Source organism: Brachyistius frenatus, unplaced genomic scaffold (assembly GCF_029030835.1).
Source record: "Brachyistius frenatus isolate BFR_SWC_R1_liver_20210118 unplaced genomic scaffold, ASM2903083v1 Contig_2, whole genome shotgun sequence".
In the NCBI taxonomy this organism is placed as follows: domain Eukaryota; kingdom Metazoa; phylum Chordata; class Actinopteri; family Embiotocidae; genus Brachyistius; species Brachyistius frenatus.
In genome coordinates this window covers 7294647-7321872 of record NW_027210601.1, presented here as the reverse complement: position 1 = coordinate 7321872, position 27226 = coordinate 7294647, and the positions used below count along the sequence as shown (strand labels likewise).

The 27226-nt window shown below is 39.9% G+C and overlaps 3 protein-coding genes across 7 annotated transcripts in view; 1 reads left to right on the top strand and 2 right to left on the bottom strand.

Moving 5' to 3' along the window:
- jarid2b (jumonji and AT-rich interaction domain containing 2b) overlaps nt 1-27226 on the top strand; it is a 267034-nt gene that overhangs the window by 117581 nt on the left and 122227 nt on the right. The gene's annotated exons all lie outside the window — the stretch shown is intronic.
- Nucleotides 1-27226, bottom strand: part of LOC138620366 (nuclear transport factor 2-like) — a 396989-nt gene that overhangs the window by 255679 nt on the left and 114084 nt on the right. The gene's annotated exons all lie outside the window — the stretch shown is intronic.
- Nucleotides 1-27226, bottom strand: part of dtnbp1b (dystrobrevin binding protein 1b) — a 60440-nt gene that overhangs the window by 8178 nt on the left and 25036 nt on the right. The window contains exons 3-4 of the mRNA XM_069699736.1: nt 21737-21867; nt 3422-3471 (exon numbers count right to left, since the gene is read on the bottom strand). Coding sequence (XP_069555837.1) covers nt 3422-3471; nt 21737-21867 — 181 coding nt within the window. The remainder of the gene's footprint in view (nt 1-3421; nt 3472-21736; nt 21868-27226) is intronic.

The window sequence follows — 27226 nt, the reverse complement described above, 5'->3', positions numbered from 1 at the left end:
CTCATCTGAAAAGACTTCTTCAGTTCTGAAGAACTGACTCTCATGAGAGTTGAAACCTCTTCAAGAATTTCAAGCAAGTCCAGTTGCCTTTTGACGACACTTAGATTGTACATGTGCATGTGTGTGTGAGTGCGTGTCGTTGTATTACTCGTGTTGTCCGGATGTAGATCTGTTTACACACTCACATATTTGGGACAAAAAGAAGGTCCCTATAGAATTAGATTATGGATAAGATTTGGGTGTGGGTTATAGGATTTAAGGTTAGGGTTAGGCAAGAGGTAATAACTAATGCCTCAAATTAGGGTTAGTAAGTCTCCAGTGCACAAATGTAAGTCAATGTAATATTCCTCTGAAGTGAAGGAAACGTGAGTGTGTTTGTGTGGGCACTGCAGCAGCCTGGAGTCTTAGGCAGGCTGTCTCTTTAGTTTTCTTGTCTCCCTCTGATAGACGACAGCATTATATAAGACCGTGTACTAACTACTGTGGCAGGGGCCAGTCATTACATATGAAAAGTCTAATGTGACCCATATCTTTGATCCCGTTTTGACATAAAACATACAATTTAGGCAGCAAGGGGTTAAAAAGATGTCTTTCCTTGAATATACTCCTGTTCATTTTCTCTATTTGACACCAACTGTCCTCAACAAAATGAATCAAGAATGTTGCATTCTGTTTTCCACTGCTCAAAGCTTATTGTAAGTCTATAAAGAATACCTGAAATGTACACTCAACAAAAATATAAACGCAACACTTTTGTTTTCGCTCCCATTTTATGCACACAAAAGGTTTATTTCTCTCAAGTTTTGTTCACAAATTCGTTACAATCCACATTAGTTAGTACTCAACCTTTGCCAAGATAATCCATCCACCTGATATGTATGGCTGAGGTGTGCCTTGGACGGATCACAATGAAAAGGCCACTCTAAAATGTGTACTTTTATCAAGGAAGGAGAGTCAGAGGAGCACTGACTTTCCAAAACAATGCCATAGATGTCGCACGTCTTGAGAGCACGAGTATTTGGCATGCTGACAGCAGGAATGTCAACCGAAACTGTTGCCCATTCATTTCATGTTCGCGTTCATGATCTAAGAAGTCTTGCATGAAAAATGGGGGCAAAAACAAAAGTGTTGTGTTTATACTTTTGTTCAGTGCATTTTACCACACCGTCTATTGTGCGTTGACTTGTGGGATTTTGTGAAACTGAAGTATTCCTAGAGTGCAGTACATTGTTCAATTGGAACATATTTACATATTTTGCTCAGGCAGTCTCCACCCTCCCAACTGCAGGATCAAGGATTGGGCTTCCTCACACAGGCCGGGGTGTCCATAAAATAGGATGTGTGGCTTGCACCAGATGGATGGAGGCACACGCACACGCACACGCACACGCACACGCACACGCACACGAACAATGAGATCCCAGCAGAGCTCACAGACACCATCAGCCCTCGGAGACTTGGAAAAGAAGCGCGCTCTCTCTGTCATTCCTCACTTGGTATCCAATTTATCTCATTTATCTGAAGACTCGTCTTTGTCCCATTACTCCTTCATCTTTCCCCCCTGACTCTACCCTTCCCTTCCCTTGCTGCTGGCAGGTGTGTGAGTGCGTTTGTGTGTGTGGATGTCTTGTACCAACGGCTTTATTAGATTAGAGGCCTCAGGGAAGCTTTGTTAAGATTGTCAAGCATTGTGTAGGCTTGGTAGCAGTGGATAGAGAGGGAGTCAGGGAGAAAGAAGGAAATTTGTTTAGTTGCAATTAGGGCTTGTGGACAGACAACATTAACAATGGAGCTGGATCCTGTTTTACCTTTTTGTCTGTAATCTAATTCTCAAACCATTATTAGCCTGCACTGACTATTTATTTACATCATCTCTGTACCTGCTGACTGAATGCATCCATCTGTTTCTCTGTCCGCCTGCCAGGACTATCTTGTTCTTCCTCTCTGAATCAAGTCTACACACAAACAAACAAGCTTTAAGAGCTGCCAAGAAAGTCACATGATTATCAAATGGTCCAAAAATCTGAACAATAATCTGGTGGTTTCAAATATATCATTGCACACCATTATAGATAAAAAAAAAAAACTTTAAAAAAATCAAGACATTAAACATAGATAGTGATTGTTAATGCCAGTATTTCCCTCAAACGAATATCATTTTCTGTTTAATGATGAGCTTTTTTGATCTTTCCAGCCTATTTCAGATCACACCTTTCGTATAGTCCTTACTTAAAAAGCTTAGTCTTTCCAATCTCTTTACTCCCCCGTTCCTTCTCTTGGTCTTTTTGTCATTTTCATATACTAGACATATCCTGCTATGCAGTGTACTGTGGCTACAGGGACTATTTTTTTTTTTTTAGCTCTCACTCATTTAGCCTGCAGGATTAATCAGTTTGTGCTGATGTTAGTGTAAGAGGCACTAGTCATTAAGTCCAACGAATTTTACCCTTACAACTCGTGCAACTTTACATACATACTCTCAGACTTACATGAAGGCACATATGGAGTTGTAACTACATCATAGAAGAGCTCACACAACCTCACAGCGACCATCTGTTTCACACTCATATGACATGATTCCCACAATGGTGAAGTCACGAAGTCATCTGGGCAGGACTCATAGGAGCTAAGCCAATTGTTTTAGTTGTAACAGATGATGTCAAATGAAAAAATACTAGTTTATTCAAATAAATAAGAGCTGGTAAAGCTGGTAAATTCGGAAAACTGAACCACCGAGAGGAATTTCCTTTGTAATAGAAATACAACCTCATTCCATGAATACGGTTCACAATGTCTTTAACCATAGTCTATGATAGAACTGAAAAATACCACAAATGTATTACCTGAGGTTGGAGTCGACGTGTTACATGGTGCGTCTGTTCCCACAATCATCATGCCAAAAAAAAGACCAAAAAAATGATGCTGTCCCCGTCCGGGCTGTTTTGTTTTTGCTCGGACGTTCAGCACGCAAGAGTATGATACATCATGTACTCAGAAAGTGTCGTCTGCTCTCTTTCTCACCTATCCAGAGTGACACCAAAAAAAAAACCAAGCTAAAAAACCCCGATATAAATATCATTAAACAATCTCTTTGGTATGTGCTCTGCAAATGCAGGAAGCACAACCCACAGGAAAAGCATGCCAGGGTATGCGCGACAGCATGCACATGTGGATCTGGTTGCCTGTGTGGGTGTGTGGGTGATCATGCACCTGTGAGTGCACTTTTCAATTTTTTTTAATTTTTTTTAATGTTTATTCACTGACAATAAAAAGGCAGAGAACCATTTACCTGCTAATGAACTTTTCCATTTACTCATTCATATAAACAGGCAGTCTGTATTTTATTCGTGTCTGTCTGATATGTTCTTTTATACGCATGTAAATGTGTGTCCAAATATAAAAGCACAGAGAAGAAACCTACCTATTTGCCTGCCATTTGCAGTTATAGTGTGAGAAGTCGCTAAGAACTGTCTGCAGGTGAAAATAAAGAGGAAACACGGCATCAGGGGCAATTCACATCTGTACGATTGATTCAACTCCAGCTTTTAGATTTCCCTAAACAGAGTCATTTCCTCACATCTGGGGTGATGGAGCAAAATGCAAATCTTTGTGCTAAGTGTTTATCATGCAGACTTGGTCGCCACATCTCTTATGTGCAGGCACTGCTAAATGAGGCTCACATTTCATCAAGGACATTTGAGACTCCTTTTCAGTCTGATATTTTGAAGCGGTAACCTAAATTAGAGCGCTTTCAGAATTTTGTTAGAGTAAGTACGATTCCTGAGGTTGAAAGAATATTTAGTTAGAGCACTAACAGGCTGCCCTTACGTGAATGTAGCAGCTGTGATAAGTAATACCGACAAGACACCTTTTCAAATGGAAATATATCTTTTTAAAAATCATCAACAGCCGATTCAAGTCACCGCCGAGCCCCTCATTTACACTTTGTAGTGCACTTCACATATCAGGTGCTGCTACAGGCTGTGCCACTGGAGAGAAACTTATGTTTGAAGCCAAGATGGACAAATGGATGGATACGTAGATAAAAGGGGCAGCGCACTTGCTGGCCAGTTTGCCTTAAATTCCCGCCAATAGCCTGAGACCAGAGCCGCTGTCTGTGTACACGTGTGTGCAGCCAGTATCAAACCTCTGAGTCCTCTGAGACTTGTATACTGTATGTAGGTGTACAATGTGGGCGGGAGAGACGGAGCGGTACACAGAAAGACACGGAAACAAAGTGGGAGTGGCAGTGAGTCGCAGGATGTGTGGAGGGTAAATGTTTTTTATCCTCTTGTTCCATCTTTTCTTGGACAAAGAGATGACAGGAAAACAGGAACGCAGCCGGAGGGTGCGACCTTCACGTCAATGCTGGAGATGTCACAAATTTTGAAATATTGTGTAACGTAGGATGCTTTTGTGATGTCAAGGTCTGTGTTGCCTTTATGAAAGACAGGTTCCACTCTGAGTTACTACAGATGTAAAAAAATAAAATTAAAAAAAAACTGCATTTGAATTATTTTTAGTTTGTCATAAAGTGTTTGTGACATTTTTCAAGCATGGATGAAACTCTAATACACAATCTTAATGAGCTCAATGGATTTGTATTTCTATTTTGATTAACGCTCAAACAATCTCAAAACTATCTCATTATAGCTGTTTCACACACTTTACATCACACTGACTCACTAAACAGATCAAACATTTGATGTCTGATTTAAAAATCCCTCTTGTTCCATCCGTCCCTTTAAATTAGCTGTCTAGTCTCAGACGGATTTTTTTCTGTTTGCTTATAAAGGTCTCATATTTCATTCTGAGACAGCAACACGCAGCCTGAAGACAAGGAGGCAGGGCTGACAGTAGAAACAGCCACTGCTTCTTCTTCTTCTTCTTCTTAAGCCCTGCTCACTCAGCCGTGGTATTTTTAGATTCTGTCCGCCTTGCTATATCTCTCAAGTGCTCAGGTTTCCGCTAAAGGCAGCACCCGTGCTGTAAATAACACACACACACACACACACACACACACACACACACACACACACACACACACACACACACACACACACACACACACACACACACACACACACACATAATCGCTTCATCTTCTCTCCTGCACATGCACACACCCATCACAATTAGATAGATAGCACAAGTAGTGTTATGTAAAGTCTTTATTGGCTGCTGATAGTCTGAGTTACTTTATTGGATAAGCTACACATGCAGAGCTATACACACAGACCCATTTGCTCATTTATCGCCACGGCTACCCCCACATACACACAGGGGGCATCGGTTTCTACAGGTCTCATTTCTACAGGTCTATCTCTTCTTTCCAGTCAATACCACCAGTCTGCTCTCACTCTGTTTGTTGGACCGCAGCAGCGGCAGCTTCATGAGGTTTCTGTCCAGTCTTGGCAGACTGCAATACATCAGCTGTTAAGTCCATAGCAACAAAGGCCTGTGGAGCTGGGAGAATGTTTGGTCTATTGTACTGTTTATTTACAGGTCCCATGTTTCACATTTTTCCAGTGTTTTAGTTGCTGTCTTGCTGTGCATAAGAAGATACTTTTGTGGTTTTAGGTACCAAAAAACATCTCTATATAGCTTTACATCTCCTGTCTGCAGCTCTACCAATAACAGTGTGTGTCTTTAAAGCACATTGATATCAGCAACCCTCTCTTCTGATTAGCCAACTGTTTTCGGACAGACGCAACCACAGGTTTTCTTTGGTCTTTGGTAGATAGATAGAGAGAGAGAGAGAGAGAGAGAGAGAGAGAGAGAGAGAGAGAGAGAGAGAGAGAGAGAGAGAGAGAGAGAGATAGATAGATAGATAGATAGATAGATAGATAGATAGATAGATAGATAGATAGATAGATAGATACTTTATTAATCCTCAAGGGGAATTTTTTTTTTTTAGTTTACTAGCTCTGCGAGGGAATAACCAGTCAGTATTTTGCTCCTCATAAAAGAATATAATATAAAACAGTGAGCCGTGCTGAAGGTGGATATATGACATCACCTTAAGTTTGTGACATCACAAACCTAAGGAAGTCCAAACAGCCTTGTTGCTGAGAATACGCTATGTATTCCTCTGTGGACCATATCTATTTATATAGCACCTATACCTGCATATTATTAAAAAAAAAAAAAAAAAAGGAAATCTAAATTTCAACAATGTGGGACCTTCAAAAAAAAAAAAAAAAAAACACAGTATCGTCAAATTTAAGTATCTGAGCTCAAGAATGACAAAATCATTATGTTACTATATGTGTTAGATGCATTTGCACATCACTATGACAAATTTAAATCTAATTTTAAGCCTCCCACAGCCTTTAATTAGTTCAATATTATCGCAGCACAGAATTGTTTTGTTAAGAACTCTTGCCTTGGGGGTCCAAGGGTCCAAATTGTGAAACCACTTTCTCTGTTGAACAGGGTGACATTTTAAAGAACAAACCCATACAGTAGCTTTCTGCAATATTAAAAAGGTTTGTCAAAGTGTTTCACATTAGCTGCTGGCTTTACTTTCTTCCAACGTACATGCAAAAACCTGTCTGAACTTTCATGTAAGATTCAGATTAAACAAGGTGTGTGTCCCAAGAACAGAATATGATTTGGAAAATGTGTGGCTAATATGACATATTAACATTTGCATTTGATAATGTGAATATTGTGAGTATTGCTTTTGAAATGGTTTCACAGTTGTGTTTAAGACAGCAGCACTAAAGATACTGCAGAGGGTTGTGTTGCCAAGTAGGCTGCACTGTGCACTGCATGCAGCGTGGGTGTTGAACAGCGTTACCACAGTTTCCACACTTTCCTTGACATTACAACAACAGAGGACACTTTAGTTCTTCATGGTTTTTGATTTTTATTTTTTACTTTGTCAATATATATATAAAAAAAAAAAAATCTATATTTTGATATTTCAGAAGTAGAGACATGTTCATCTGTGTACTCAGTGAACACAACTTTGAACAGAAAATGTGCGCTGGAACTACAGAGACACAGAGTATTAATTAAAAGTACTCATTGGTATTGAACACCTTGATTGGAGGTGATGTATGCAAACTATCTCAAGAGTGAGTACTGTGTCAGATGTGACTGTTAGTGGCAAATGAAAATATAGTCCCCAAACATAAAATAAAATCCATTTAATAGCTTAGTACAGCAGATTAAAACTGACAATACAACTGCACTACTGTGTGTCCATTTTTGGACAGAAGTTTTCATTTCCTTTCTCATAAAACACAAATCTCCATCACAAACATTTGCAGTGAATTTGTCTCCACTAATGTGGCAGTGTCGTGACGTACAAATACAGTTGTTACTTTATCTGCCAAGCACTCACAGCTGGCAAGCAAGCAAAAACTAGTTTCCACTGGTTTGTAATCAATTGAGTGTCTGCAATGAAGCAGCAGCCACAGTAAATGACGGGTATCTAATGAGGGGCCTCATTGAGAGCAAATGATTACAGTACTACACTAAGAATACTGCAGGATCATGTTGAGTAGTAGTTGCCTGCTTCTGCTAGTCTATATAACTGACTATAAAGTTATGTTAGAAATAGTGAGTGACAACATTTAGTCACACTTCAAACCCGTTTTATGCTTGAAGAAGTGTTTTGAAGATAAATATGGGGGCACTTCTTTTAAGGTGGGAGCTTGATAAATATTTGCATCATCCGCATGATTCATGACAGCACACATCAAGGTTCTTCTCTCTTTTTTCCTTCTGTAACCATCATTTCATTTGAGTTTAAGTGAAAACACACAACAAACCAGTTTGGTTTTTTTTAACTTCCCGTGTAACCAGGCAACTGCACGCCAACATGTAAGGAAAAGCTCTGTAGGTGGGCTTCTTGCTTCCTGCTTAGTCATTCACAGTCTGAAAACCACCAGAGGATAGAACATGTTTCATTACAAATCATGTGACTCATTAGATGTTAAAAGATACAGCGTCAGAGACCCTACACCAAATGTAATGGTCCATCACACAGTCCTGAGTGATCTGAGTAATTCCTTTTGACTGACTCCAAATACAAACACATCCAACTAATGTGGCAAAAACAAACGAGCTGCCGTTTTCATTTACCTGGTTTACTATCTGTCAATTAGTCACGCAAAAAGGTAGAGAGACATAAATCGCTTAGACATGTGGGCAGACACAACACAACACAACACAACACAACACAACACAACACAACACAACACAACACAACACAACACAACACAACACAACACAACACAACACAACACAACACACAACACAACACACTAATAGACAGAGTGAATGGGGCATGACAAGGCATGGCAGCAAGTCAGAGGTGTCAGCTACAGTAGCAGCCTGAACATCCACAGCAGAGAAGGCTGCACTCTGAAATTAGGAATGTACCAATTATGTGTGAGAGGGGTGAAGCTCACTTCTGTAATTGTGAGCCTAACCTTGCTTGGTGTGTTTCAATAAGGCTGAACATGTGTTGGGCTCCTCGAAAAATGCCTTTTATTCTATTTTAAGTTACAACATTATGTGTTTTATATTCTCTGATAAACGATTTATTACAATCCAGGACAACAAACAGCTAAGCCTTAACGACAACAACAAGAACAACAAAGGAACTTTTTAAATGACAAATTAGTTTAGCGGAGTTGTCCATTCAGGAAAGTATACTTGTTGTTATGCGAGACAACTACTTGTTTAACAACCAACAAGGCATTTGTGGTTGTACATACTGCTCTGGTCTCTCCTCACCTCGAATGCTGCTGATGCTCGAATGCAAAAGCTCTGGCAATTTTACACCAAATGCACTGCAGGGGGTTTAAATGCAGCCTTGTTCTGTATCATGTGAAGAGTTTAAAGGCAGATTTAACAAATCGGTGGCTAATAACGAATTGCAGCTAAGAAGTAATCAAAGCACCAGCAATATCAGCTGTTTAAGGCTTAGCGAGGCCAAAGATATATAGTCTTGGTGAAAAATCAAGTTGTGTTCAGTCTTAAATGAAGTGAAACTTTAATTGAAGAGTCTCATCTGATTTAATATGTACGTCTGATGCTGAGTCACAGCTACCTACACACACACACACACACACACACACACACACACACACACACACACACACACACACACACACACACACACACACACACACACACACACACACACACACACACACAATTACATAACATGACACATGAAGGTGCATTCATTGTTTTGCCACTTTTAATCTGACTTGACACATCAGTGATGCAAGAGAAACCGTATAAGGCTTTCAAATGAGCTGACATATGCAACTCCCAAGGTCATGGAGTGATATTCAGCCACCATTCTGGGTCTTTTGGCTGCACATAGACACACAGTGAACAGCTGCTCTCATACCGGTCAGCTCTGCGATGTTTGGCCAAGTCTGCATGCTTGTTTTGCTCTGCGAATGTGAAGGTACAGAGTTAAAAATCTGAATGTTGTGGGAATATGAGCCTGAAGCAGCAGTGACCGATATGAGAAAATGTACTCTAGCTATGGAATGTGTATATATATATATATATATATATGTGTGTGTGTGTGTGTGTGTGTGTGTATATATATATGCTTGTGTATATATTTAGACATTTAGAAAACATTTCCATTGCTGCAAGACATGTGGCCTATTTAAATGTTCAGATGCAATATACCTCATGTGCACATTAGCATGCAGACACAACACACAGGCAAAGTTGACACCAGCAGGGGCCAGATATATATCCAACATGTCCAGTGAATGCATCTGCAGACCTTACAAATGTACATTAACGCCAATCATTAAATTTAGGTTAGGAAAACAGTTATATCTTATATATCTTATTGTGTTTGACATATATTCCAGGAACAAATAAATATTAGAGAATACACTATACCATGAAAGTAACACATGGATGGCTACAGATGAGTGCCATGTTTGATTTTGTCAGCCTTTGTTCTCGTTGGTAGACCTTAAATTGACCTTAAGTGACCTTCAGTTCCAAGTGAACCACATAATGTGTCTATTATGGTTCTGCGGCCCTGAACCAGTCTTCATGACTGGTGACAGATAAAGGCAATGAGAGACAGAGCGGCTTGTTTTATCTGACAGCACCTGACAGTACATTGTCAAACAGGCGGGCCATCCATCACACAGAGAGAGGAGGGGGAAAGGGAGGTCTACATCTTTTCATAGGTCTCCCAGCTCCTCACAAGCCTGTCACACTACCCACCCTGCACAATCTGTTCAAAAACTACCAAATGTACAGCCCACATGAGCCCTCTTCAGGCTCACTGATACAGTTTTAGCTGACTGCATCTGGCTGCACTTCCTATAAGGATGCAGACATACCACACGTTTATATTGAGAACCCAGCGGAACTAATGTTTGAGACATGGGTGATAAAGGATGTTACCTAATATGTGGAAATTTCATTCTTGGGCTAATCTAAATTTTGCAGTTCCAGTCTTGCTTCATTTGCCATTCAAATGCAGCTAAACACATCATTTCAAACAGGGATGAAATGTTTCTTAATGAATGATAAAAAATTACATCTCCAATATTCTTCAATGAGCTTTGAATTAAATACAGGAGAAAGACACTTTCTGGCCTGCCAGATAAATCAGTGATCAGCCAATGGGCTCTCAGCAACTGACAACGAGGAATCAAACTATGCTGGAGCATTTACAAATGATCACCTTCACAAAGACTTTTCACATATAGTCCAGTGATGTCATGCGGTACTGTTGAAAGTAGATCAAAAAGGACCTTCCTCACCATTGAAAATGCTTACGTCACAGAAACGTCTGAACTCCTAATACAGACAGTATGAGCTGATGAAGAGGAGGAGAGGAAGAAAAACTGATGATAAGAGGCATTTTCCAACAGGTTAATTGCTTGCCTTGAAGGTAGCTTCATTCACACCGATAAGGGTGGTGTGTCTTTTTAACAACGGCTAATGTGTGAATGACACGGTGGTAGCCTCTAAATTAGGAAACCTGGCCAGTGTGATCCTCACAGCGAGAGAAGCCGTTCAAATCTCCGGAAGACTCGCAGTGACTCAAATACACAACAAAAACACTCCAGAGTGCACACAGGCCCTCCAGCATTTCATACAACCTGGGATGCTGTCGAGTAGCAAAAGCTTCAATGTGGCACTGCAAGCTGGATGGCAATGGTCAGCCTCATGTCTTAAAACAGTTTGTAAGTAAACACCATGTTTGAACATGAAGAGTTGCACACATAGATATTCGCACCCAATATGCACACGTGTTTTAGACTCACGCACACACTGTTTGTTTTTGGGGGTAAAAATGTTTTCGATTTTGAGAACATTCATGCAGGCTTTGATGCATTATGCAGGATTCTCCTCTTTTCCCTTTACCGCAGCAGACACAGCCTTACATCAGCAGATCCCACTGCCAGTGTTCAGTGAAGACGTCACTCAAGAATGACCTATTCACTCTTTCCTTTTTTTTTTTTTTTTTTTTTGACTAAGCAGAAGAAAGTGAAAAGAGATATACAGAAGATAGAAGATGTGGTATGACATGCACCCGAGGCTGTGAGCCAAACTTGCAGAAAGTCGGCACTATCCGCAACACAAACACAGTTAGGCTAAAAAAAAGCTGTCAGGACACAGTACACTGTACGTGATAAATAATAACTTAGCTTTGCAGCGCAGACTATACAAATCATAGCACATCCCGTTGTTAGTATCTCCTTCAAGATTTAAACAAATTCAGAGTCGAATAGTTGCTTCTGCTAGCATAGGAGTTTTATAACAATCCAGCGAGAGACAGCGAAACACTGTGGAGTTACACAAGCAGAGCAAAGACAGCAGCAAACACAGCACGAGACCAGTGAAGCGTATGCACATTGTCGGATGATATGAGCATTCAAATGCAAAACAAAACAAAACAAAAAACTATGGAAAGAGATGTGCAAAGTCTCAAGTGGAGACGTTGCATACTGTATATTAATGACCTTCACAAAGTAAAACATTCCTGGTCTTTAAACAAATGTCTACAGCTCATGTAAACCTGGAAGAACACGACGAGTCAAAGAAGTTCTGCAGACTCTTGAGCCTCATTGTGCATGAATATGCCGTTAGCTCAGAACACGTGTTTTTATACATAATACAGTTGCCACACTATGAATAACATGCCCACACACGTGTTCCCTTTGATCCATTTTTTTTTTTTTTATCAGTGCTCGAGCCAGAATGCGTGTACAAGCACTGTATGGACGTTTTTTTTTTTTTTTTTTTAATTTAGAGGAGCTAATAAATGTTAGATGACATTAATCGCAAGGTGTAAAATCTCAAGCAGGTGTTGTGACATATGTGCAACATGGTTGTTTTATTATTAAAAGATGATCTAATCAGGAAGGTTGTTTTGCAAACCGGGAAAACCTGGAATGAATCAAAAGGGCTTTTGAGGAGGGTTTGAGTTTTAACGCTGAGATCTGTATATACAGTATGGTGTGTATGATTATTGTTTGAGAGACAGTATGTGAGATTTTATTATTAATGTCAAACCTTTGACAGCAAGATAGAGAGAAAACAAAAAAAAACATCTCAAGAAACCCTTTGACACTATTACCATTATTGTAACTGTTAGCTTATATTTTATAGCCATATGTCATCTTGGCTCACCTCTCACAAAGACTGTTTCTTTGATCTCCTTCCCAAACGGTGTAAAATGACATTTAACATTTTTTATTTCACAACAATATCAAAAGAGTGTCAACTCAGAAGAGAGGTAAAAACATATCATATAAAAGATTTATGGTGAAAATGTAGTGTGTAAAACTGGAGTTTATTTCTAAGACACCCCACATAATTTGATAATTTTTATTAAAATCTTAATCAAACTCAAATTCTACTTTTGAATATTTTGAATCTTTGTAGGTTTGCTATGTTAGCGTAGAAAGCTTTTCATCGGTTCCTTCCTGATTTCAGAGATTTGCGGTTCTTTTATTTAGCCATGTGCGTGTTAGGTTAGGTTAGGTTAGGTTAGGTTAGGTTAGGTAGTTACTTTATTAATCCCCGAGGGGAAATTTTTTAGTGTTGACACACTAGAAAGTTTTTATGGCTTCCTTCTGCTCCCAAAAGAAAAACACCACTCTTAAATACGACAGAAATAGAACACTTTAAAATAGAGTAGAAATAGAATAAGACTGAAGTTCAAAGGTACAGTATAAATAAAATATCGAGATAAAATAAACCTGAACACATCTGTATATACACACACATATGGCAAGTGTTCATACACACAAAATGATAAACAACTGATTTTGTCTTTTTTTTTTTTTTTTTTTTTTTAACCCGTATGATCCCCAACCTTTCCCTTTATTTAGCGTCCTCATTGGATACCTGCACAGCTCGACAACAACAAAGAAGCTTCCAACTACAGGGCGTGGTGGGAATGTGTGTCTGGTTAAGACTCAGCCATAGTGGGATAATGTAACTATTGTATGAATCTATACAAATGTGATTCCTTCATGTCAACAAGAGCTGCTCTACTGTCATACTGTGATGATAGAGGAAAGCAGAGGCAGAGACCGAGATCATCTGTGTGGGTTAAGTGTACTTGTGTTTATTGTGAATGTGGGAGCAGCAAAAAAGTGGGTAAAGCTATAATTCTAACAAATAAATGATAAAATAAATAAATTCTCTCCTAATTTTAATTTTTTTTTTTTTTTTTTTTAAAGAAAAGGCTATGAATGTAAACATAATAAACCCTCAGCACTATGCAGTTTAGTATCACAGCATAGCAAGATCTCAGTACCAAATAGCTTCTTCCAGCAGACTAATAACTTAAAGTTACTCAAACACAGATTTATATACCAACAACAACAGCACTGTCAGGTGAGGTGTCCATATGTGTGAATCTATCCATACAACCTCATACAGGCCCTCAAATCAAGACAGGCTCTCAAATCAAGACTGAGCAAACAGGGGTCTACTTACTAAAATCACTTAATTAAAGGGAAAATACATTTCAATTTTGAATGGAACAACAGAAAAAGCTAAATCTAAACATGCTGCGGAGGATTTTGTGATGAGGATATCGATTTCAAGCAGTGGATATAGTTGGATGTATTTCAAACTGAGGTTCCCTTGTTAAGGAACTGTACTCATACTTGCCTTGTGTAGAAAATATACACCTACAGGGTTCTGTACTCTGATTGCAGTGACATCAAATGTCATTAAAATGGAAATTGCAGTACAGAGTCTTTAAGTGTACTGCGCTGAGCTCTTATACTTAACATTTCTAGGGTGCTTTCCTTACACCCCGACAGAGGTATCAATAACTATCAGCAACTTCTCTCTGCTTTTCCCAAGCCCAAGATATTCTCTATCACTGCATATTTTTTTTGCATAATCTCTTCATCCCTCTTTTGTTGCTCTTCGCTCTCTTTCACACCCTCATTCATCTGCAGCCGTGATGAGCCCTCCTGTTACCCCAGCATGAATTGTAAAAGCCTAATCTTGGCCAGGGGAGAGTACGATACAAAGAGCATTCGCACAGCGGTGATGCAACATCTCGCACAAACACCCGTTCACACACAGACCTGCCTGTGGCACGAGTTACTCCAAACTGTACCCTCCCCCCCTCTTCGATTGCATTTACCCATAATTATTTCACTATTACGCTTTCTTTTGCTCAAGGCCTGGTGCAGCAGCACGTACTCGGTAATGTATGTCCCGGGGTGTTACAGTGCAGCTGCGGCATCATGATTACGTGGTCCTATTCTGCTGTCTGAAAATATATAACTGTGTCCCTATAGCTTCATGTTACATACATTCTTACCTCTAACTCAAAGCAATTTTTCACGTTTTGAGAACAGAATATTTTAGGCCAAGAGAGAATTGTGGCTACTACATCAAACATCTTGCTATTTTGTTAACGTGATAAGTTTCGAATATATTTTGGCAACAAGGCATAGAGAAGGTGAATGTAAACGTTTTTAAGGAGGAATTGCAATCTTTCATACAATATTTTGTAAATATTTAACAGTCAGTGTGAAGTAGTGTGTTCTGTTTTCTTTCCTTGAAGAAAGTAGATTTTAACAGTAGCTCACACCTCGGGATGAAACACTTGATTAGTGGCCCAGGGACGATGCTGTATTGTCAACCCATCTGTTGTTGTGTTGTAGCTGACTTCGAGTTGGGCCTTACATGGTCACCTGGTGAACAGCGGGGAAGCCTTCCCTCCCCCGCACACACCCATCCTGCAGTCAATTACGGTTTTGTGTGTGTCGCACTGATAAGCACACAGGTTCACAAATCGAATCTGTACAATGCACAATACCCGGCAAAGAACAGGAACATTCATTGATACATAGCATATTCACAACACATATTCAGTCACACAGATGTGCATATAGTTTAACACTTCCCTTTCTGCCAAGTAAGGCACAGAGCCAGGGAGAAAAATGGAGAGGAAGAGAGAGGAGGGAAAAAAAGATGTCTGTGATCCCCGTCCGAATGAGAGGTCTGTCTGTGGCTGACCTGAGTTATAGACCCTTACATAAGGCAGCAAGAGGGGGGTTGGAAGACGGAGGGAGAGTGCAGCCTTGGGGAGAAGACCGTAACAGCCTGGACTTGCACAGAAATGCTTGCTGCCTGTTGATGAGCACAAGAAAACTTTACAGTGTACAAACAGCAGAAATACAGATGATTAAATACACAAAGGCACGTCTAAGTATGACGGTGGCAGAACACATGCAAAAAGGTGCGTAAACAGAAAAACTATCAATCCACAAGAGAATAAACCCTCTTTGTTTGAGCCTTCAAATACTGCTATTCAACCGTGGGCCTAATTAGAGCGCCTCTAGCTGTCTGACTACACCATCACTTTTCTCTCCATATCCCACAGCAGTGGGAGGAGAGGAGCGAAAAAAAGTGATAACCCACCTGCTGAGGTGCATCACACAGGCATGGAAAATGCAATTTCTGAACCATCTGTGACCAGGATTTCAGTTAAAAAAATTAAAATTTAAAAAAAAAAAATCATTATAGCTGCTTCTTTTTAGATGAGAAAAAAATATTTTACATTTCAATACATACAGTATATGTGTGTATGAGAATGTGTGGTGATCTTTGCGCCTCTGTGTGTTATTTTTGCATGTGTACAATATAATTTTAGGCAGCCCGTCGTCTCCGTCTCCCGGTTTTACATCATCCTCAGGCACATTGGTTTGGAATAATCTGACATCTTAAATTCAGATTCGTCCCGCTCACTCTTACTTCACCACTGAAGTGACTGAGGCGCACACGCAAAACAAAAAAACTGCCAAAACTGTGTATGTAAAAATGACACACCAGTCACTGTTATGCCTTTAATTACAGATATTATCCTCCTTGTGGATTATTCCAGGTATTTATTCTTTTGTCACTCGACACAGCTTGGAGAATAATTCCTCAGCATGATGAGCAGCGGGAGGTCATTTGTTGCTGTGATACTGAAAAAAGGTAACACAAAGACTTTACAACTTCATCAGCATGGTGACATTAACTGATTAGATGGCCAGATGAAAGTGAATTTAGAATAAACGCAACAGAAATATTCCTAAATTGTGGGTCAACATTTAAAATGACTGAGCAGATATCCTGGTGTGCTAAATTATGATAATCCCATAAACAGATTATGGACCCCTGGACTTCACATCATCCAACTGTGCATAAAAAGAAAGATCTCCAGACTGAAAGAGACATTATTGATGACAAACTTGTGCTTCTTTTGCAATTTTATTCTGTTAATTTCAAACAAAATGTCCAAAGTACCACTTTCCAATGGAGATACCAACATGTTTTTTGAATCTTGTACATTTCACAGTAGTCCAAACCCAATTGCATCAAGTCAACATTAGCTTTATTCTATGTCAAAGGTAACATCATGTCACTCTGCGTCTACATTTTTAACATATTGAAATGATTAACGACTAATTTTGACATCATCGAACTGTGATATGTAATAACTTTCTGTAATAAAATGAAATTAGATGACAATGTTTTGAACTTGGGCTTAGATAGAGTGCAATTTTTCGGCCTTTCAGCAGGGTACCTCCTGGTGCAGTCTTGCATGCCACAAGTAGCTCACTCACTCACAGTCTGGGAACTATTTAGTTAAATGATTTATCCATGGCTAGTAGACAGAAGCAGTCTTCTACTTTCGAGCCAGAAACCATTGATTTTACCGTCCGAAAAGACGGCTGTTGCTGGCGAATTTTATCAGCTGTAACTAGCTAGATAATGAAGCTAATGTTAGTGCCATGAAGTAAATGAAAAACCCATATCTAACTGACTTTTAATGTTTTACATTGACTTATATCAAGACAAGAACCCAGATGTTCTAAGGCCTGATTACAGAGCTAAAAGGAGGTGCAGAAATCTAGTGTTTTCTCAGACAACTTGAATTCCAGTATGTTGAAAGGTTATTATGGATTTATTTTTCCAATGATGCCAAAACTCCTCAGACAAAATGTTACAGAAAAAAATAATCACAGCTCTTATTGTATGTGACAAGATCTTATTTCTTTCACTTTCCACTGTCATCAATTTTTTAGAAGGAATGAAACATCCTGTCCTCCAGTAGTAGAGGCCAGATATTCCTGCAGTCTGGGAGCTCAGTTCACCCTCAGTACCACCAACACAAACACCAATTAAGGAGACTTCAAGATAGTGAGGAGATCTGTCTCACTCTCCAACGTCTTTTTATTATTCTTTTTCATTATCTAAAATGCGCCTCTAGATTTGGCTCAGTCTTTTAAAATCCTGCTCCACCAATATTCTCCTATTATTCTCCAGTACCTCTAATTGTCTGTCTCTTCTTCATCCTCCACCTGCTCTCCATCTTATCCTTCCTCTTTTGCACTGCTCTCTTCTTCCTCTGCTGTCTTTTCTTTGCTTTGTCATCCTCTTTTCCTGTTCATTGTTCATCTCATCTAATTTCGGTGCCCTCTTTTACCCCTATTCTCCAACCATCCTCTCCCTCGCCAGACTCCCTTTTAATTCTTCTATCACTCCCCAGTCTCCATTTTTTTTTCTTCTCTCCTTCTCTCTCCTTTTGTCACAGTCTTTGTAAAATCCTGAATCCTCAAAGCATCTTTAATATGAGAATGTTCCTCCAAAATTTACTATACTGCTCAGGGTTTACCAACAACACCTGTTAAACCAGGTAGACATGGCTTGGAAAGAAGGAAGGTGTAAATAAGTAACAGAAAAGAGAAGGTAGGGAGAGAGGGAGAAAAAAAAATGGAGTAGACAAAGAGTGGAAACATGCCACACAAGAACAGGGAAATATTGTGAATAATAATTTTTCATGTCATTCGGCACAAAAAAAAGGTCCGTCAGAGCTAAAATGTGATTATTACGTCTTGTGAAAATCAAGCCATGCTCTCTTCTTTACTGTGTCTTTTGACAGCACATATTCTTTCATCTCTCAGACAAAATCCATCTGTAAGAACTATAAATCACAATTGGGTGTTTCAAGGGAATTTATAGACAATTCAGGACAGGTCTGCATATGAGTACAGCTTCTAATGTAAGTAATGTTTGAATAAGCTAATTAGCAGAAGCTAATTTACTTTGTATAAAGTAAGTAAATGTATGCATGCACAGGTGAAAGCATGCACACACACATACAGTCACAGGAAACTGCTGGAGACACACCTGTGTCAACGGAGGATTCAACCCGCAACTGTGTCAATTATGGTGTTGGACCTTTTAAGCAAATGCTAATATTTGGTTGAACATGAACAACTTGTGCACCCTCTGAGCTGCACTCTGCTCATTGTCACATCTCAGAAACTCCTGTTTCTTTCTCCATAGCTCCATCACAAGTCAGTTTTTAACAGAGTGCAAAGACTCCAGGCTAATTTCCATTTTAAAATGTCAGTCAAACACAATTCTCTTAACATAAAGTGCTGTAACATAAGCCAACAAAAACATGCAAACAAGACTGTATGTTGATATTATTAATGGAAACTTTAAAACATGTCAAATAGTTTCTCTGAATATATATATATAAATATGAATATATATAGATGAATATATATATATATAAGTCCCATGCAGAAAGAAGGACCAACAAACCATTAACAGAACAAAAAGTGTCTCTTCCTTCAGCAGTAAAAGTTCAGTTTGCCCTATAGCTTCAGCCATCAGACAGTGCAGGAGGCAGCTACTCAACCATATTTCAGTAGTCCAGACCCCTCTTATTAAAGCAGCACAAAAGACTAATTATATCTGCAGCGCTTTGATTTACATGCAATTAAAGTTTCATGTGAACCTAGATAAAGCAGGCGGGGGAGCAGAGGAGAAAATGAGGAGGAATAGTGAAGGGAGAGGAGAGGAGAGGAGAGGAGAGGAGAGGAGAGGAGAGGAGAGGAGAGGAGAGGAGAGGAGAGGAGAGGAGAGGAGAGGAGAGGAGAGGAGAGGAGAGGAGAGGAGAGGAGAGGAGAGGAGAGGAGAGGAGATTAAAAGACAGATGAGACACCAGTGGAGAAGAGAGCAGATGTGTACAGCCACCAGGCACAAAAAGAAAGAGAGGTAGTGGGGGTGGGGGTGGGGGTGGGGGAGGGGAGGGGAGGAGGGGGGGAGTGAGAGGAGAAGAGAAGAGAGGTGAAGCAAGCCATCATTTGGCAGGGAAAGTGATGGCAAAGCACATCCATCTCAGTGGCAGGTGCCTGCTGTTGCTCCTTTACAGAGGACACAAACTCACGGGGAAAGAGAGCTCTGCACCGCCACTACACTGATAACATCACACTGATGCACGCTGCTGGAACGAAGATGACAAATCCAACTGATTTTCTCATCTAAAAATATTACTGTATATAAATAGTCATTTCATTTTGTGTCATTTGCATATATTATTATGTAATTAAAATACATAATGCAATTTGTGTGCACTTTTAATCAGTCAAATAAGCACAGTGAGCATTTTATTAGGTGTCATAATTAGTCCGTATAATCGCTTATTTCATGTGCCGTTGTTTTGACATGTTCTTTTGATATTTACGCCAAAAGGCACAATTATTTTTATAACTTGTAATATGGGAAGGTGAAAAAAAAAAGAGAGAAGACATTGTTCCTCTGCTTGATTCAACTTTTTCTTCATTTGTTTAATCTTCCACTAATCTTTAATCTCCATTTTTATTTGTATAAAAGCTGTTCTTTTGCTGCGGAGACTATTGTCTTCTCTCAGATGCTGCATTTGGTTATGTAACATTATGGTGAGTAAATCAGCAATCGTAGCCTGCGGCCACTTGATATTTCCTTTGGAAGGCGCTGCTCTATAAGAAGGTAATGTGATGAATGTCTCTTGACAAGGAGCAAACTGGTCAGGTGCAATGCAAAGCAACCTAGAACGAGAGCTAAACATGTGAGAGAGGAACATGAGTTGTTACATAATAATAAGTTACAGTATTACTCAGTCAAATAATGGAACAAACAATGACGTGGTTATAAAAAACAAAACAGCCCACAGTCACAAACACACAATAGGTATGTCTGTGTGTGTGTGTGTGTGTGTGTGTGTGTGTGTGTGTGTGTGTGTGTGTGTGTGTGTGTGTGTGTGTGTGTGTGTGTGTGTGTGTGTGTGTGTGTGTGTGTGTGTGTGTGTGAAAGAGCTTTTCTGTGTGTATGTTCCCACTGAGCTCTCAAATGAGTCAAAATGAGTCACATCATCTTATCAATCACCCACTTACAGTACAGCAATCCTTTGGCATGTGTGTGTTTTTTGTTTGTGTGTGTGTTGCTTGAGGCCAAAATGAAGTCAAACATTAAAACTGCAGAACAGTCCCACACACTTTCACCCACTGACTAACGCTATAATGTTATCGCCATGTTCCTTTATCATAGTCCAGCACAAAGTTACTGCTACAGTACAAACATGTACCGAATGCACGCACTTTAGAAAAAAAGTAGCGCAGCAGTTCACTCTTTTTTTCATCATTTATTTCGCTAAAAAGAAAAACAAATATTAAACAAAAAAAATGAACAATTAAGACAACTAAACCCCTTACAGAACCATTTTTTTCTGTATGGGTATGATTGAACCAAACACACACATCCGGTGTGAAGATCAAATACTCATCAGTTTGACTGTAGTGAGTGACATCAGCACGTCATCTGGTCTTCTTCCTCTCCTCTCTGAAAAGATACAGCTGGCTCGGTTGTCAATCGATGCACAGCACCTTCCCCACAGATCAACAGCTGGAGGCGCTCCAGAGAATATGTAAACACACTCACTCACGCACGCACCCACACACACACTCCCACGTTACACACCTCTCTCCGTGCTCTTTCCATCATGTAAACGTGTACCAGTATGCACGTTATACCCCTTTACTTTTACTACAGGACGTAACACACACACACACACACACACACACACACACACACACACACACACACACACACACACACACACACACACACACACACACACACACACACACACACACACACACACACACGCACACACACAGAGTATTCTTTATTAAACTAGTAATGTCTGTAATATTAACAACAAAATGTAGTTCTTGTTGCATCTCCTTTAACTGCTTCTGTCTTGTCCAAAGCTCCCTTTCAAAATCGTCTAGATCGTCTATTTGAATGGACAAAAAGAAGGATGCCTTTAAACAAAACCTACGCCACACAAATATTTGACATGCTGAAACACACACAAATCACCACTCTCAACTACAAAACATGAAAAAAAAAAGTCACTTACAGGAGTTCCTCTGGCTCTCGTCTCTTGCACCAGGCGAGGTGGACATCCCAGCAGGAATGCTTTTTGTCCTCACAAGATAACCAAATTGGAGGAAGGGGAAGCCAAGCAGCACAACGATGGTATACCAGAAACTCCACCGATCACGACAGCACCTGACCACCATGCATCCTCACACTGTCTCTCGGTCTGCACACATGCTCCTCCGTACAAAAGATGCTCCAATAATATTCACACGCGCATTCTCACGCAGATGAACTAGCGCACTTATACACACACACACACACACTCTCGAGTGTTGAGCCTTCTCAAGAACCTGGCACCCACAAAACGTACACGTGCATGTACGGATGGGCACGCTGCACCAGTGTCTAGCTCCGGTGTGGGGACTGCTGAGGCTGACAGTGGAGAGAGAGAGAGAGAGCGAGAGAGTGAGAGAGGAGAGAAGATGATTGGAGCATACCACTAGCTGCTGCTGAGTAAGGGAGGAGGGGGCCCGGGGTAGAGGGTGAAGAGGGGTTGGAAAGGAGGCAGTGTATGTGAGGACAAAATGAAATAAGGAGCACTGAAGATTACAAGGTTGTGTGTGTGTGTGTGTGTGTGTGTGTGTGTGTGTGTGTGTGTGTGTGTGTGTGTGTGTGTGTGTGTGTGTGTGTGTGTGTGTGTGTGTGTGTGTAACTGCGCATGATTCTCTAACTCATGAACACATTTGGCTCTGACCTTTTAACCACGCACTGATGCCTCTTAACCCGGTCTGCATTTTTTATACACCTTTGTTGATATGAGTCAGTGGCTGGAGGAGCAAGCTATTCTCATAAATAGGAATGAGCACCTAACAAAGTGGATACAGAGTAAAGATGTTGAGTCTAAAAAAAATAATTAAAAAAATAGAATCACTTTCAAAAGGTTAGGTTTCTCTGTACTGCCTTTGTCATGCACACAAGCACACACGCACATACACACAAAGAGCTTTCCACACAAATCACAGCATCAAAAGTGAAACCCACTTGTGCCCACACCCACTCTGTCTGCCTCCACTGCCTGAGGGTGTGGGGGGGGGAACATAATAATCCTCCTCATTAGCATGATGCTGTGAAGAGCATCACAAATCCACCTAGCTCTGTCTCCACCTCTCATGTCCTTCACTAACTCCTCCCCTCTTTTTCTCACTGAAATGCCCCCTTTTTTTCCAATGCATGTCAAACCAAATTGATTTTTATATATATATATATATATATATATAAATTCCTGCATTGCATAAATGTTCAAATCAGTGCAGCAGAAAAATATTATCTGAAAATGCGCCATAATAATTCATATCTAAAAACAGCAAGCACATGACTTAAGATAAAAAAAAAAAAATTAAAAAATTTAAAAAGTGTAGTGAGTCACTGACAAGAAATTAAACCCTCAAGCTTAAGCTCTCTCTCACACACACACACACACACACACACACACACACACACACACACACACACACACACACACACACACACACACACACACACACACACACACACACACACACACACACACACACACACACACACAAAATCCAAATAATGTCAACCCTTGTGCTCGTCCTCAGGTCACATCACAGCCCTCGATGCCTGAGGGACCGTTGTACAGGAAAAATCAGATACAAACACCAGCAGCCACAATCAATAGCTTTTGGATACAGCTGCACAAGTGACGCAGCAGGGAACTCACCGGAAATATCATAAGCTTCTTAATTAGCTCTGGTTGATAATAACTGCGCCACAGAATGAGCTGTGGGAGGGGGGGAAGTGCACCAGCTGGACTCTACGATGGACTCCTTGAGTGTAACATCATGCAATCCAAGAAGACAAATTATTAAAGAGATAATTGGAGTGCTCTGAGAAAAGTACTAAAACTTATGCCCACAGCTAAGAGTTTGGAAATAATTACAAATCAAGTACATGTTGCTCGGCAACTACTTTGTTTAGCTGCTGTTTAAGAAGTACTTATTATAAAAAATACAACTCTTAGCATTTTAATGTATTAAAGCCCTAAAAATGTCCAAACACACAAACACCGTTGACACCAATTAACTCTGCAAAGAATTTGCAAGAAGTGGTTGACAGTGCTGTAGCGACATGTGATATGGAAACATTGGAAGTGGATCAAATACATTTTTCAAGGTTTGACAGGAATTTTTTATACAACTCTTACAAAGCCGGCGACTTCTGACCATGACACTTTTCACATTCCCTTTCTGAATCTCGCAATGAATGTGAGAGAAGTTGCTGCGATGCTTTTACTACTATACTTTACCAAGGCTGAAAGCAGCATACATCCAGGTCCCTTTGTTGCAGCACTCATAACCCTTGAAAAATGATAATGCCTGAGGCTAAGTGTGAAAATGCAAACCAGTACATTAACATGATTGAGTGAAGGGGTGAGTGGAAAATGTAATTCATTGACCAGGGGATGGTGCCACAAAGTGTCAAACAAAGAGACTCATTAGATTCAGTGTTTGTATTTCTCTCATCAGAAAACAGCACAGGATCAAATCCAGCAGCAATACCAGAGAAGAAGTCATAAAGGAAGACAATTTCGGACTAGACAGCAGAGGTGCAGCGCGCTCGCCTTGTACTGTTGGAATAGTTTTTAAAGTGTCTGACAATTATGAGTGGAGAAAGAAGCTGATTTCCCAGGAGAGCAGCCTGGTTGACAAGTGGTTTCAAATTTGACAGTACCGTCTTGTCACATGTTCTACCAGATCTCACTGGTACTACACAGATTAGTGGGGGGAAAGGACTTTGGCACATGAACTCCTGAATTGTTAAACTTCCAATCAACTTGAATCAATCGAATTCAAAGTATTCTTCAGTTCGTTTTTTTTTTACCTTCACCTGGAAGTGTGATGACGCCGTATTTAAAGTTTACAACAGGTTCAGAGAATATGAACTTTACTGCATTCTAAACTGATATGTAATATGCAACTAACTAACTGTGCTTACATTGCAAATTGATATGAAATTATCTGCAAATGTGCAACATTAACATCAGAATGTTAAATCACTACATGACCGTGTTAATATTACGTCTTTTGTGCATCCGTCTGTACATTAAGTATCTCAAACGTCCTCCTCCTACAGACTTTTCCTCTTTAATTAGAATATCACTCTTCCACCATCATTTAGTGCTCATTTCTCCCGACTGTAAAAACAAAAATTGTATAGTTGCAGTGCAGTTTATTTTCCGATAGGAACGTGTCAGCTAAATGACCAGTCTCAGTTTAAGACCTCCCTGTTTAATTCAGAGAGTGACACATTTACAGACAAGTTATTAAGCAGCTTTGTTTGCCAGATGATGTCTGTATATTGTTTAGAGGGCCGTTATCCGCAAAAATAGACGATGCGAGCAAGCCTAAACAAACAATGAGAAGATATATAGAAATAAGAAGGGAATAAAACATTTCACCTCGTCACTCCTCCTCTCTCAGTTTTACATTAATCATAAACAGATTTCTTCATCATTTTTCACTTGTTCATATCTTTGTGCAGCCTTGTTAAACATGTTTTCCATTTGAAACTTAACCAACCATTACGAAAGCTTACAAACACACAGACGCCTCAATCGATAAAAACTAAGTGTGAGAAATGACAGATGAGAATTAGAGCAAAGACACACGCACAAAAAAAAAGCACAGTTGCCTTGGAAACTGACGTTCTGCAATCCGGTTTTATGTAATCTATGCAGAGACGTGCCAAATTCTCCAGGCCGTCCATAAACTTTTCAACTCTTTTGTCAAAAAGTCTAACAAAAACTGGGACAGGAACCGTGCTGTTCTCTTTTGGCAGATTACTGATGTCACATAATTACCAGGGGAGCTGACATAAACTATTCTCTCATCAGGTAACAACAACAACAACAACAATCTAACAATAATAGAAGTATGAATATTCATCTCTCCAAATACTAATAGATTTTCCACATTGAGAAAAGGAGATTGATGTGGTTCAGTCATCTGATGCCCCTCCAGGTGCTTTCTTTTTCAGACTGATGGTGGCATGACTGAGCTGGAAGTGACCCTGGAGCACAGCCGGAGGGATTCCACCTCCCAGCTGGCCTGAGAATGTCACAAGGAGCTGAGGGACATCGCTGTGGTAGAGTACATCTAGGCTGCTCAGCTTGATTGATCGATTACTACCAGAACCCTGACTTGGATACGTGACTTGAAGTTGGATGGATAGACTAAAACCATTCCTGCTGGTTGGTACCAACTAGTCATTCTATGAAAGGAACAAATATTCTTTCTCAACTCAGCACAGCCATTTAATAGTCTAAAATATACTGAATTTGTGTTTGTTTATTATATTTTCATGAGACTGATAAGACAAGCAGGACTAATCCATGTAATACAGAATGTATTATAGCTCATGAAGTTGCATTTATCACATTTGTTGAGTGTTAATTTAGCTTGGTTAGCTTAAAGAATCTAAATTATTATACTTTTTTGCCAAAGCTGGAAGGCACAAATTAAATACAAAAACAGTATTTGTGCACAAAATAGCAGAACCATATTTTTGTATCGTATTCTACCTAAAGATGAACTGCAGTTTTATCAAAAGTCAATGTTTAATAGCCAAACAAAACTACTAGATTGATTTCATTTCTGCCAACAAACTCATTACTTCAGCTAAATGATATGTTTGCATTAAAATTCCCATTGTAATAGGTATCCTCAAGAGACTATAGATTCTCAAGCGTGCAGACATCCTGCAAATCAAATCATTCATTGATTCTGTACCACAAGCATAGAAAAATAAAGTCCTCCAAGAGCTGCAAGAACCGCCAATCCTCCTTAAAGAAGTAAGGGATAACCCTTTTCTATACAACTCTGCATACATGCAATTCAATCGCAAAAAAAAGCAGTTAAGAGAACTAATGAGAGAGTGTGTAAGCTTGTATTAATCATACTACCAGTAACTTTATTGCTGAAGTACATGAGACTAGGAGAACGCCAAACACGCCTCCTACAAGCTGCATCGAAACGAAGAGTTGGGCCTGTGATCCAAGTAGCTTTTGACCCTTGGCCACTAACCACACGCCTCTGTCATCCTGTAACTATGAGCTACCTACAGCAGTTGTATAGCATAGTAAAGAAGTAAATGTAGTAGCATCCACCTTACGCTCATCTGTCAGCAAAAGGGCACAACAGAGAGCTGCATGCAGAACCAATTATGAAAGCTGGTCACTCAATGTAGTAACACATTATTCTTCATAGCAAGGTACTACATTATATTCCATCTCTTTTCCACTTGTCCCAGACTCCCGACAAACCAACTTTTAATCTGGAGTATCTCTAAATGTCCTCACTGCAATGTGATGAAGGCCAACTCGCACAAAGGTGGAAAGTTGTTGCCAGGCAACTCTACACCTCAGGCAGCTCTTTATTTTCCCCCGTTTCCCCCATCGGCTCACCACAAAATAAGAGTAGTTTTCGGCTCGTTCATGGTCCCAGAG